The 13,733-nt window shown below is 41.6% G+C and overlaps 1 protein-coding gene across 1 annotated transcript in view; it reads right to left on the bottom strand.

Annotated features, from left to right (window-relative positions):
• Positions 1-13,733, bottom strand: part of TBCK (TBC1 domain containing kinase) — an 86,832-nt gene that overhangs the window by 15,277 nt on the left and 57,822 nt on the right. Inside the window, exons 21-23 of the mRNA XM_081020285.1 lie at positions 12,306-12,342; positions 7,374-7,535; positions 3,438-3,613 (exon numbers count right to left, since the gene is read on the bottom strand). Coding sequence (XP_080876411.1) covers positions 3,438-3,613; positions 7,374-7,535; positions 12,306-12,342 — 375 coding nt within the window. The remainder of the gene's footprint in view (positions 1-3,437; positions 3,614-7,373; positions 7,536-12,305; positions 12,343-13,733) is intronic.

The following is a 13,733-nucleotide window of genomic DNA, read 5'->3' as shown; positions in this document are numbered from 1 at the left end:
TTGGCTCTTACTGTAAGCAAACAAATTCAGGACATTTGAACACCACAGTATTCTAGTCCATAAAACATGACTGTGTTCTGCACTGTAAACTGTGGGCTGCAACCCAGAGTATTACTGGGTTAGTCACACATTGAGTCCCCCAACCTGCATGGTGGCAACATCTCACCATTACTGTTGCATAGCTTCTTGGAGGCAAGTGTATTTGCTCCCTCCTTCCCTCTATGTCAGTGGTTAAATTCTATTCAAATATATACTCTCTCTCTCTCTCTCTCTCTCTCTCTCTCTCTCTCTCTGTGTGTGTGTCTCTGTGTGTGTGTGTGTTCGTGTGTTTATGTGTATGTGTATGTCCTAGACAACTGCTACCAGTCCAAGTACACAGTTCTGGGCTATATGGACACACAGTCTAGCCTAGTACAAAGTAGCAACTCCTTGATTTGTGAGTGCACAAACGGCAATATAAACACATTTTTCCAGGTTCCTTACTTGCACACATGACCTTGCAGCTGTTCCTTTGCACACTAAAACACACATGTGCCTAACTATGTGTTGCAATTTAGGTGTACACTCAAATGCAATGGGTATGATACAGCCAGCCTTAAGTACTCTGAAATCACATTCATTTTAATGAGTGAGAATTAAGTGTCTGCTTAACTCCCCCCCCCCCCGCCTGCTGAAATGAATGAGACATAAAACTCTGGCCGGATGACTGTACCCTATTTTATGAAGTGGCCTCTCATCTGCTATAAAACTTCAGTAAAGAATACAGATGTGGACAAGGGGTAGAACTATGAACAGTGCTCTCTTTGGGACTGTTATCCCTATAACATAGAACCTAACAAGTCAAACACAACAAAACCTGCTTTCTCTCCCTCCCTCTCTATATAGTCAAATTTTGCAATAGTAAACTGATAAGCAGCAGTGGGGCCTCAGAAGCCCCAGCTCTCCCCCCTCCCACTTCAGAAGAAATGAAGCCACTTCAAGCACTTTTGAAGTGAGGTACGGCATGTGCTAGGACAGAGAAAGACAAAAAGAGCGAAGAAAAAGAAAACAAGGGAGAGTCCCACTGCTGACCAAGTATTTGTTTTTTCTTTTGTATAACATACCATCAACATTTGCTCTGCTCCGCGATAATGGTCTTTGGGAGTTTACTTTAGGAAGTGATCAGCACACCGCGGAGGAGAAATGCTGCTCATGGCATGAAAGGAATTGCAATTTCATAAAGGAGGCATCTAGTGTCAAGCTGTTCGGAGAGTGTTGGGGTGCAAAGGGAACTGTGGAAAACCATCAAAGGAGTTCTGCCGATAAGGCTATCACTTGGCTCTGAAAGCGCAAACACCTTGCCCAGGCAACGTCTCTTGGCCTTGTTTGTCAATTCCGTGCATTTCTTATGCTTTGGAACTCCTTGAGAGGGCAAGCAACAATTAGTTGCAAGGTGCAGCCAATGGGATAGTTCAGGGTTTTTTTCCCTAGCCACAAAATATATGGTGTGTTTTATAAAATGTGAATATTGCATGTTTCAGGATCACACACATACACACATCACTCCAAATGAGCAAGGCAAGGTTTCCAAAGACAGCATAGGACAGGGACTTGTCAATAATCTAAATTAATCTATCTAAAATCTATCTGCTTCAGTACCAAGCTATTGGAGGAGGGCTGAAAACACCACACTTGTTGGCATCCATCTGTCTTGAGAGACATCGGAGTGCACCTCCAGGGGTGAAGTCAAACGACTGCACTATCAGCACCATATTGACCTTCCAAGGATGTAAGTCTGGCCAATGTGCATGGAGGTCTTGGGTTGCCCAGACAACAAGACCCCCCTCACAGCCTGGCTGATGCGGTCCAAAGGAAAGCAGAGCAATATGTTTGGCATCAGCTGGGCTGCGGGAGTTGCTGGAAAGCACCATCCAACAGTCTTGGGGACTCCACTCTGGATTTGTGTAGGGTTTACTCCTTAGTTTTTTCTTCTTCCGAAGATATCATGCAAAGCAGTGGTTTCCCTTCTCCTAGATGGGCTACTTTCCGAGGTTGATGAGCCCCATCTGCCCCTAAGGTAAAGGTAAAGGTAAAGGTAAAGGGACCCCTGACCATTAGGTCCAGTCGTGGCCGACTCTGGGGTTGCAGCGCTCATCTCGCTTTATTGGCTGAAGGAGGAGCGTACAGCATGACTAAGCTGTTTCTGGCGAACCAGAGCAGCGTACGGAAACGCTGTTTACCTTCCCGCCGGAGCAGTACCTATTTATCTACTTGCACTTTGATGTGCTTTTGAACTGCTAGGTTGGCAGGAGTAGGGACTGAGCAATGGGATCTCACCCCGTCGCGGGGATGTGAACCACCGACCTTCCGATTGGCAAGCCCTAGGCTCTGTGGTTTAACCCACAGTGCCACCCGCTTCCCTTTTATCTGCCCCTATAGCACCCCACTAATAACTGACTAATTATGCTCTAGGTATTTCTCTCTCTGTAAAGTTAAAAAAAAAAAAAAGCAAATTCAAAGAGACAAAAAATGTATTTCCTAAATTAAAGAGCAAACAAAATAAAATATTCCCAGGCTAGTTCCAAAGGTTTATCTGAGATCACCCCACTCCCCAGGCCACCACCAAAGGCCATTTCCATTGCAAAGAAATGTTTCTGTATTTAAATTAAGACAAAGGTTACATTTTCATAATTGCTAAGAGAGAAGCTATCTGCTTGTTGAATCAGCAATCAGCATGTTGGATACAGTGAGTAAGCCATCAGAAAGTAAGGCCTTTTAAAATAGCACATTCCACAAATTCCACGGGAGAGGGAAATGGATTCTTTTTTGCTATTCTTCCTCCGTGAAGAGAAGGCTTACTCAGAAATTCTGTGACTAGGCCTCAATAATCTCTGTTACAGGAATAAAAGCCCGTGCACAACAGAAACAGTATGATTACAGGAGCAGGGAGAAGCCCTGGCACAAGATGAAATACTTCCATTGGCACATTCTTCAGAGCAGTTCTAGGATCAAGATGGTACTGGAACATAAATAAAAGGTCACGTGGCCATCAAACCACAAAACAGCTCAGAAGTTCAAAAAGTTTGGGGAGTCAGGGAAGTTAGAAACCCAAATTAGTGTGCTCATGAAGAACAAAGATATACACTTCAAACTCCAAACAATAAATAGCTGACGTGGTTTAGTCAAGCAATGTCACAATGAGAAAACATCTATACATAGCTGTTAACTGTAAAATGAAGGAAGAGACATCAACAAGAAATGTTGACATCAACAACTGGATTTTTTGTTTGTTTTTAGGTTTATTTTATTGATTTTAAAAAGAAACATATCCTTTCTGCAGAATGGTCTCAGTGAATACCATTTTTTAAAAAAAATTAGGAGAATAAGAGTATGTTTAGCCTTAATATTCTGTTCTATATACCCAAAAATCAATGTAAGTTGAAAGTATAAAAACTCACCAGATCACTTCTGGGAGCATCCTGATAGTCGGATGAGAAACAAGACATTAAACTTCTTGAACAGTTGCCCTCTCCGGCTTGCTTGGGATGCTGTGCGTATTGTCTGTATGTGGCACTCTTAGGGGTCCAGCAGAAAAGATTGATTGATTCACGGACACAACGTTCTATGTCGATTTCTGAAAAGAGGACCGCAAGGTGTAATGGCTGACATGGTGGAAAGTGAACCTTGGTGAGATCAAAAGAGTTCTGGAAAGCCAAGAACAAACCTTTTTTGGTGGGAGCAAATCAAACCACATTCCCTGGTTCAGAAATAACGGGAAGCCAGGGATTGTGGTTCGTTTTGCTCCTGGCATGATCAAGGAAGAGCCAAGCGCACACATTTTGCTCTGGCGAATGCGGCCTAAAACCTAAACTACTTTTAAGAATCCCGCTACTTCTTAAATCACTGACATCTAGCCTAGAAATCATCTAAAGGCTACTCAGCAAAATTAAACGAGCCCCGTTAATGGACTTATTTCCTGTAGGTTTAATGACATGGAAAAAAGAATCTGTTGCCTAATTCTTAGTGGAAATTTAGCAGCTGTATTTTGTCAAAACGAAGCAAGTCATTAATCTCCCTTGATTTGATAAAACTGTCACACCTGACTGGAGAGGCATTTGAGGCTGCAGCAGCTTATATTCCACGCTACAACTCACAATCACATATTACATTTCGGTAAAGTGTTATTGTATGATAACTGATAAATAGCAAAGCCCTACAGCCTTCAGAAAGATTCCATAATCTCCAGCAGTCATTTTAAACTTTCAGTCTGTATTTCACAGGGACGGCAGAGCACACAGAGCACAAAGTTAAGAAGGAACACAGGTGACAAGAGGGGAATTTCGCAGCAAAGCACTTGAGCGCTTTTCTGCAAAGACAGATCACTGGAAAAACAGAGGGCTAAACAAGGGATTATTGACACAGAAAATATTTCATTAAAAGTGTGGCAAATAGTATATATAAATGTGACAAAGCATTTCTTTTGCATATCATTAAATCCATTCCAGAAACCTGCTTCTTTCTGGCGACCCTGCATGCGAAGAGGAAATTTAGAAAAGATAAATTGCTTGTCACTCTTAGAAAGAATGCATGTTAATAGCATTGGCCTGGCCTTTGAGTCCCAAGCATTTTATTTAATGTCCTACAAAACTTGCCCCAGGCACACAGACAACACTTTGGGAGGAGAAAGTAAGATATCAAGAGGTCTGCTTGCAGAAGCCTTTCCTTTTCACATAGTTTTCCTGTGAACACGCATCTTATAGCTTGGTAGGGCTCTGCCTATTAGATACTGCATTGCTTTCCATCTGACACGAAAACATTTTCACTAACTGATGTTACTATTTACTTGAAAATCCTCCATGTTTTCTATTGGTTGAACATGGCACATGATCACACTGCAATGCTGCACTGTGTTGCACCGTAGCAATTTCCTTTTTTAAAAAGTAGTTAGGTAAAATATTAAGTTCTGAATTCTTGCCAGGTCCAATCGTATGTCTTTGGCTGCATTTGCACAATTGGTAAGCCAAATAGGCATGCATCTTTTGCCCCCATGACCCATCCTCACACTGCAGAGGAGGAGGATGGAGACAATTTGGCTTGGGCCTGGCAGGCCAACAGCAGTGCCCTGAGGTTTGCCACTCCTATTCTAAGCCCCTTGGAGGTCCCCCCCCCCTTACAATCAACTGGTATATACAAATTATATGAAAATAAATAAATAAATAAATAAATAAATAAATAAATAAATAAAATGTATTATGTGCAAATGAAGCTGCAGATCTTTTGAAAATCTGATACAAATGGATCTTGTCTGGTTTTTCCATTTAAAAACAAACAAACTTTCATACCCCAAATCCTGCGTTATCTATATACACATGCATGTACATACACATAAACACACACATAGTTAACAAGTAGCTATTCATAAAGCCTGGAGACTTTGTATGTATGGAGAAGCCAAATATGAAGATGCTGATAAATGTATCTGTATAGAAGCTCGTAAGAGATAGTAAATGCCAGGTAATTAGTCTATATACAATATGACCAAGTATACAACAGCCAGGGAGCTGATAAGAAAGAGTGAATGAGAAATTGTTTGGGGTTTCTTCATCCTTAGAGCTAAAAACTAGGATTGATAGGCTTGAATATGTGAGCATCACATATATACAAGTGGAAAATGGGTATAATTAAAGGATTCAGAGCTTTAGGTAAAATGGCATCAATCTTGCAGGCCTCAACATTACAGAACAACTTCAGCAAGCAGGTGTGTGCTAACAAATCACTTTCTATCTGTACCAAAGCCAGCTCCACTACCCCATACTTGGCTGGAAGCTATTAAATATTGGCACGTAGGCATAGCTTCTGTTCTCAAATACCATTATTCACCTTTGATGAATTTTTAGAACTGTTTTATAAACACATCTGCCTCTTGCTCTCTTGACAAAGGCATCAAACACAGGTGATTCAAGAATACGTAGAGGTAAAAGAACAAAACAAAAAAAACCCTTTCATAAACAAGCGGCTCTTGTGTCTTTTTCTTGAAAGTGAAACAGCAACGAATACACCTTCCTGGGAGGGATGGCGAGAGGCAAGTCAAGCATGTGACACTTCTCCTCCAGCCTTCTCTGTCTGCAGGGACAGCTTCTGGAGAAGCTGTCAAACATGCTGCTTGCCATGTGAACAACGTATAAGGAAGTCAGCTCCTGCCTCCTCGTAAAGGGAGGCTTCGGATTCCAGAGCTGCTTTCAATGTGATGCACACTTGTAGATATTTTCTAAGGCAACTGTTGCTCTCTAGTTCCATTAGAACCTATGGTAAAAGGTAAAAGTACCCCTGACTCTGGGGTTGCACGCTCATCTCACTCTATAGGCTGAGGGAGCCGGCATTTGTCCACAGACAGCTTCCAGGTCATGTGGCCAGCATGACTAAGCCGCTTCTGGCAAACCAGAGCAGCGCATGGAGTGGTTTGCTAGTCTATCAAAAGGTAATGAGATTGCATCAGATGAGATTGTAACGTTCTGCTCTGGAGAAGGCCAAACACACCCTAGTTAATCAACTGTGTGGAAAAAAATGAAATCAAGACAAAATTGGTTGCTAAGATTTAAAAGGAAAACATAATACTGGAGTCCCAAGCTCAAGAGGAGAGCTGGGACATGAACTCGCTTGTGAGGCAGTTAGGGCCCTTCAGAAACGTAATGCAACTGTAGGAATGATGCCACAACTTCAAGGTCTGCAGGAAGTCTGGGGCTCATTGTACCTGTCAGAATGGAACTGGTTACTCACCACAGCAAATGAAACTGCAACACATATTACTGGAAGATCTATTAGGAAAGGTGTGTGGTTTCATACTATGGCATGCCCAGTTAATTTAATTCAAGAAAAAGACTGAGAGCCAGTGTGGTGTAGTGGTTAAGAGCGGTAGTCACGTAATCTGGGGAACCGGGTTCGCATCTCCGCTCCTCCACATGCAGCTGCTGGGTGACCTTGGGCCAGTCACACTTCTTTGAAGTCTCTCAGCCTCACTCACCTCACAGAGTGTTTGTTGTGGGGGAGGAAGGGAAAGGAGAATGTTAGCTGCTTTGAGACTCCTTAAGGGGAGTGAAAGGCGGGATATCAAATCCAAACTCCTCTTCTTCTTCTTCTTCTTCTTCTTCTTCTTCTTCTTCTTCTTCTTCTTCTCCTCTCATATTACACTCCTACAACTTAGCTATCCAATTTTGCTTTTTCCATCTCAAAATATGTCCTACAATTAATTCAAACTCTGCTCAGTGAAATGCAAGGACCCATCTATATCAATATTTTCCATCACCCTTCTAAGATCTTACACTCAAAACCCAAAATTATCAACAGAAACTTCATGAACCGTAATGAAAGAGATCCAGCATAGAAACTTGCAATACCTGGCAAATCAGAAAACAGCAAAATGCATTCGTTGAATCCATTAGAGAGAAGTCGGTCCCTCAGCTGCTGCAGAATAGCCACTCCAATACAGAAAGGGAAAGAAGAATTCCCAAGTAGTAATGTATCCCACAGATGAAATATTTTGTGCAACGGAAAGACATCTGCAAGGTGGGAAAGACAGGAAAATTATGTTTAATTATCTTGAGAGACTAGAAACCTCGCATGGCCCATCAGTAGATCAAACCAAACTAGTTTGTTGATCATTATGTTTAGAAAAGGTTGTGTTGACCTGGAACTGTTGACAGGAGTAGTCAATGTGGTGGTGTTGCTGGACTACAGCTCCCATCATCCTTGACCATTAGCCATGCTGGCTGGGACTGATGGGAGTTGGAGGGCAGCTTCTTGAAGGCACCACCTTGGCTTTTGCTGCAGAACGAAAGTGGGGAACCTGTGGTCTTCCAGATGTTGCTGGACTACAATTCCTATTACCCCTGGTCATTGGCCATGCTGGCTGCATCTGGTGGGAGCTGAAGTTGAACAACAATGATGTAACTGATAACACAAACTCAGTATGCAAAGGGTTTATAAATAAGATTCAACACAGGAAAAGGCCCTAAATAGCAGGTGACCTAATAGCATGCATGCAACCAAGTGGTGGAAGAGCCATTTGGAGAAACCCAAATAGTGTTATGTTATTAAGTCAATAGATTCATTGATAAATTGAGTAGGATAGTGAAAGAGGCCTATGATTTTCTGTCACAGATATACAGCCATTTTTCTAGATAAATTACCACAACTTGAAGGTTATTGCTTTAATTTTAGAACAAAGAATACCCAACCTTGTTTAGAAAGATTTATCTTCATCTGTAGATCACTCCCAAAGGTAATCAATAACTCATTTCAGTGTTATTAAATGCCTAATTAAGAGAATTATATATTCTGCTAAAAAAAACATTTCAAGGACTTTTCTCTTTTGTTGAAACACTCTGTATTTATTACTGAAGCAAAAGGAAAGAGATGCATGATCTGCATAGACATTGAATTCCCAGCTAACTGTTTCAATGGGACCCTTTTCTCCCGTAAGTACATTTTCGATCTTCTTGTTATAATAAACATTTACTAGAGACATTGTATGTACAAACTAATCAAGAAATGTGCACAGATAGCTATTGCTCAGCATGCTAAAATAGTTGGCAATATTGAGAAGGAGTTGGCAGAAGGACAACAGGTGGTTGTCCATGGGGAAGACATATTTACAGGCAGATTTGGTACTAATAAAACGTAGTCACTTGCAAATGTCATAATTTTTAGGTGAACTTCATAGGCAGCACAAAATATTTCAATAAATAGGCCAGCAGTGCTCAGTATTTAACTGTGAAAAGTGAGGAGGGGTAAGGACGGACTTAACACATCTATGTTTACCAATCTGGTTGTTTCCAGAAAGAATCATAGAGTTGGAAGAGACCACAAGGGCCATCGAGTCCAACCCCCTGCCAAGCAGGAAACACCATCAGAGCACTCCTGACATATGGTTGTCAAGCCTCTGCTTAAAGACCTCCAAAGAAGGAGACTCCACCACACTCCTTGGCAGCAAATTCCACTGTCAAACAGCTCTTACTGTCAGGAAGTTCTTCCTAATGTTTAGGTGGAATCTTCTTTCTTGTACTTTGGATCCATGGCTCCGTGTCCGCTTCTCTGGAGCAGCAGAAAACAACCTTTCTCCCTCCTCTATGTGACATTCTTTTATATATTTGAACATGGCTATCATATCACCCCTTAACCTCCTCTTCTCCAGGCTAAACATGCTCAGCTCCCTTAGCCGTTCCTCATAAGGCATCGTTTCCAGGCCTTTGACCATTTTGGTTGCCCTCCTCTGGACACGTTCCAGTTTGTCAGTGTCCTTCTTGAACTGTGGTGCCCAGAACTGGACACAGTACTCCAGGTGAGGTCTGACCAGAGCAGAATACAGTGGCACTATTACTTCCCTTGATCTAGATGCTATACTCCTATTGATGCAGCCCAGAATTGCATTGGCTTTTTTAGCTGCCGCGTCACACTGTTGGCTCATGTCAAGTTTGTGGTCAACCAAGACTCCTAGATCCTTTTCACATGTACTGCTCTCAAGCCAGGTGTCACCCATCTTGTATTTGTGCCTCTCATTTTTTTTGCCCAAGTGCAATACTTTACATTTCTCCCTGTTAAAATTCACCTTGTTTGTTTTGGCCCAGTTCTCTAATCTGTCAAGGTCATTTTGAAATGTGATCCTGTCCTCTGGGGTGTTAGCCACCCCTCCCAGTTTGGTGTCATCTGCAAATTTGATCAGGATGCCCTTGAGTCCATCATCCAAGTCATTGATAAAGATGTTTTGGGCCACAACTCCATAACCCCTGACTAGGTCGGGTGGGAGTTTTAGTACAAAACATCTGGAGGCACCCCCAAAATTGAACAGAGGTGGGATAAATTTCGGGGGGGGGGAATGTTTTGGGGGAGGGAGAGAGGTTTTGGTCTTGTTTATAGAGTGATGAGATGGCCAAGGGCATTTTTTCTGAGTGAGGAGGAGTATCTATTTTTACAAACTAAAGCCACCAAAATAGTTCATTGCAGAACATTTGAACCAGGGGACTTTCTGATTTAGTGCAGCTTTTTAGCTACAACATGACTTCAGCTTTCTGTGACAGTGTTACAAATAAACCCTGAAGTTTTTGCACCCAGGAGAGCAACACATTTTAATGCAGGCACCCATTTTTAGACAAACTATTCCTCCTGTTATGCTTACTAATTATCAGTCAAACTTTATGTACAATACTATAATTGTATGTGAGGTATATAATTCTCCAAAGGACAGAAGCAGTTGAATGATTTCCCTTCACATTAACTCATCTGAATCAGTATCATAGTTAATCTTTGACTTTATCTGACAGCCATTATGTACTTGGATACTAGTTAATTTATAAAACAAATTTAAAACCTCATCAGATATACCCGTTACCAAAACTGAGCTTTTTAAACCACAGCACTGTCTTGTTGTGTCCCAACAAAAATGGATATAAAATGCTAGTAAAAAAGAATTTTTTGCAAAATGCTTAGAAGGCAATTCTTAGATATACTGCAAATCTTCTGTTAAGTATATGGATTATGCCACACACTTGTAGGTGCTTGTAGGAAAATCCCCTGTGAATTAAGGACATGTCTTACTGTATCACACAATTTCACAATAATATAGACATGGTTACTGCTGTAACAACTTTTAGGTCTACTTTTAAAATGTGTTGCTGTATGTGCAAACAAACCGTAACCCTACTGTGCTTCTAAGAAACCAGTAGGATTGAGGCATTTTATGCATTGTATTTTTACATATATCTTCTGGGTTGTTTGCGATTTTTAAATAATTGTTGCAATTGACCAGGGTGATTTTATTTTATTAGGTAAAAAGGTAAAGGTACCCCTGCCCGTACGGGCCAGTCGTGTCCGACTCTAGGGTTGTGCGCCCATTTCACTTAAGAGGCCGGGGGCCAGCGCTGTCCGAAGACACTTCCGGGTCACGTGGCCAGCGTGACGAAGCTGCTCTGGCGAGCCAGCACCAGCGCAGCGCACGGAAACGCCGTTTACCTTCCCGCTATAAAGCGGTACCTATTTATCTACTTGCACTTGGGGGTGCTTTCGAACTGCTAGGTGGGCAGGAGCTGGGACCAAAAGACGGGAGCTCACCCCGCCGCGGGGATTCGAACCGCCGACCATGCGATCGGCAAGTCCTAGGCACTGAGGTTTTACCCACAGCGCCACCCGCTTTTTAATTTATTTTATTTTATTATCATTTGCTAAATTTGCTAAAAAAAATTTAAAGCATCATATTGTAATACTATGTATGCCCCACTATTCACATAATGCTAAGCCAAACCATGGTTTAGTGTGAACAAGTGAATGGATGAGAAAATTGCAGCCACTGTGCTCTACCTCTGTTTCTGCTGCTGCCATGCTACTCTGGCTAAACCATAAGTGGCAAATGAAGAGGAAACCTGAGTTACAGCTCATGGTTTGCCTGGAGCCTGGGAGTTTCGACATAACACTAAGTCATACCATAGCTTAGCATTATGTGGGAACTGGGTCTATATATGTGAAATGGGTCCTTGAATTTTGTTAATCGATTTTGGATTGCGATGGTTATAGGATCACAATGCGATTTTTGTTGTGTATTTTGTCGTTTTTATAGGTTGCAAACTACCTTGAGTGCAGTAATTCAGGAAGATAGAGTACAAATTAAAAATGAAATGACACCACTGCTTTGAAAGGACAACGTGGAATTATTCCTGAAAGAGTACGGTCCTTCTGATGGGGATGTGTAAGAGTTGCTCAAAGCTAGAGCATGTCATAAAAGACAAGACAAAACAGCAGGAGGATATTTCTAAGTGAAAATGTGCCACAGTACATATATGAATTGAGTGAACTATGATCATTCAATACTATAATCGGACAATCAGAAATGAAAATGTTGCTGCTTTGGGGTTGTATCCAACACTCCCATTCTGCTTGAAAAACAGAGCATCTCCCTTCTCTCTCCTGCAGCCCCCTAAAAAATTGCTCTAGAGGGTTGAAGGAGATTTTGGGGGGGCGCATGGAGTTAGGAGAGTAAGGGGGAGTTCCACTGCATGAGTGCATTACAGACTCCCAAATCTTCCGAAACATTGGCATGAAATCCTAGCCATCCTCTGTAGGTCCTATATCAGGCCTAGGGAACCGGTGCCCTTCCAGATGTTGCTGGATTTCAACTCCCTTCATTCCTGACCACTGATCATACTGGTGTGCGCGGGAGTTGGAATACAACATCTGGAAACTCACAGGTTCCCCAGATATTTAACCCAGATCAAAGTGAAAAAATGCAATATAAAGGGCATGCTTAGCACAGAAAAAAAATGACAAAGGGTCATACTCACGTGTAAACATTGTGAGAAACCAAGGGATAGCATACAGCTACAAAAACCACAGGAAGAGGGTGGGGAGAAAAGAATACATGTGTTAAAGCACAGCCTTGTAAATTTTCTATCACCTTAGTGTTCTGCAGCCTCTGACTGTAACAAGTGTGAGCAATTTAAAGTCAGGATTGCAGTTTAAAATCTGTATCGCAGTAGCATGTTACCAACGCTGCAATTTGAACCCCTAGAACCTGCACTTCACTATTTCATGGCTCTGTATAATAACTGTAATCCAGGCGTCATGTAGGGGGATTTCAACAAGCGCTCCATCATTTTGTTTTCTCTCATTACAAAATTTGCACGTGGTTTTTCTATATATGAAATTTCCTCTTCGGAATCAAAATGGGAGCTTCCTCTCTCCCACCTCTCCTATGCTGAAGCTGAGAAGTCTTGATCTATAAAATAATCTGTTCACAGAAGGGAGGAAGTTTGGAAGTATGATAAAGAGGTGAGGGAAGCCATTTTTCCATGATTAAGAAAAATGGGTTACATAACCATCCCTGGAAAAAACTGCTGCTTTCTACTGAGTTATCGTTAATTCCAGATTCATATAATTGTTGTGCAGCTCAGTTTACCTATTACATTTTCTACAAAATGGGTGGGAGTGGTGTATGCCCTTTAGGTTTGTACTAGGCTGAGATTTCTCTCTGGAAAGTAACAAGCAACCATCTTATGGAGAGGCTAAGGTCATATGAAATTGCATGGCACTGAAGCAGATGTCCTTTCTGATTCTATCAGACTCTATCTGTCTCATGTGTGTGCATGTGTCTATGTGTGTGTGTAAAATGCTCTATTTGCACTCAAGCTGGCCTAGGTCACTGTTCTAAGCAATACAAAGGAAGCTTTTGTGCCCAGTAAGTCAAGGTGGCGAAACTGAGTACAGTATACAGAAGAGACAATCCACAGTTCATTTAATGGCCATTTGTCTCTTTGGTAGCAGACCCGCTGTGACAAAATACCAGTTCTCAAATATTTAGCTTCTATTAGACCGCACTGATTAACTGAAATTGTGTTAGTGGAAATTGTATAAATTCAAATGACTGAGGCCTAACACACTGACGTAGAGGGATGGTCTCAGAGATGTATCAAACCTTACTGACAACTAGTCAATACACTGAAAAAGTAGTAAATTAGTATTTCATTTCACTATCTGAGAGTGCAATGCACCCCCCCCATATAATATTCTAGGAAAAGCAAAGGAAAAACAATAAGTTATCAACATTCCTTTCACAAATGCACTATAATCAGTTGTGTGTCTAGTTGTGCCTTAGGGAGACAAAAGGAGAAACATGAAAATAGAAAGAAAAATACACCAAAATATCTGATTCAATCCTTGCTTCCCAAATTTGCATTTAAGAACAGCTGCAACAATGAGCTTCTATTAGCTGA

The sequence above is a fragment of the Podarcis pityusensis genome, assembly GCF_964106645.2.
Source record: "Podarcis pityusensis genome assembly, chromosome: 9".
NCBI lineage: Eukaryota > Metazoa > Chordata > Lepidosauria > Squamata > Lacertidae > Podarcis > Podarcis pityusensis.
The sequence above is the reverse complement of the archived record's forward strand: the minus strand, read 5'-3'. Positions and strand labels throughout refer to the sequence as shown.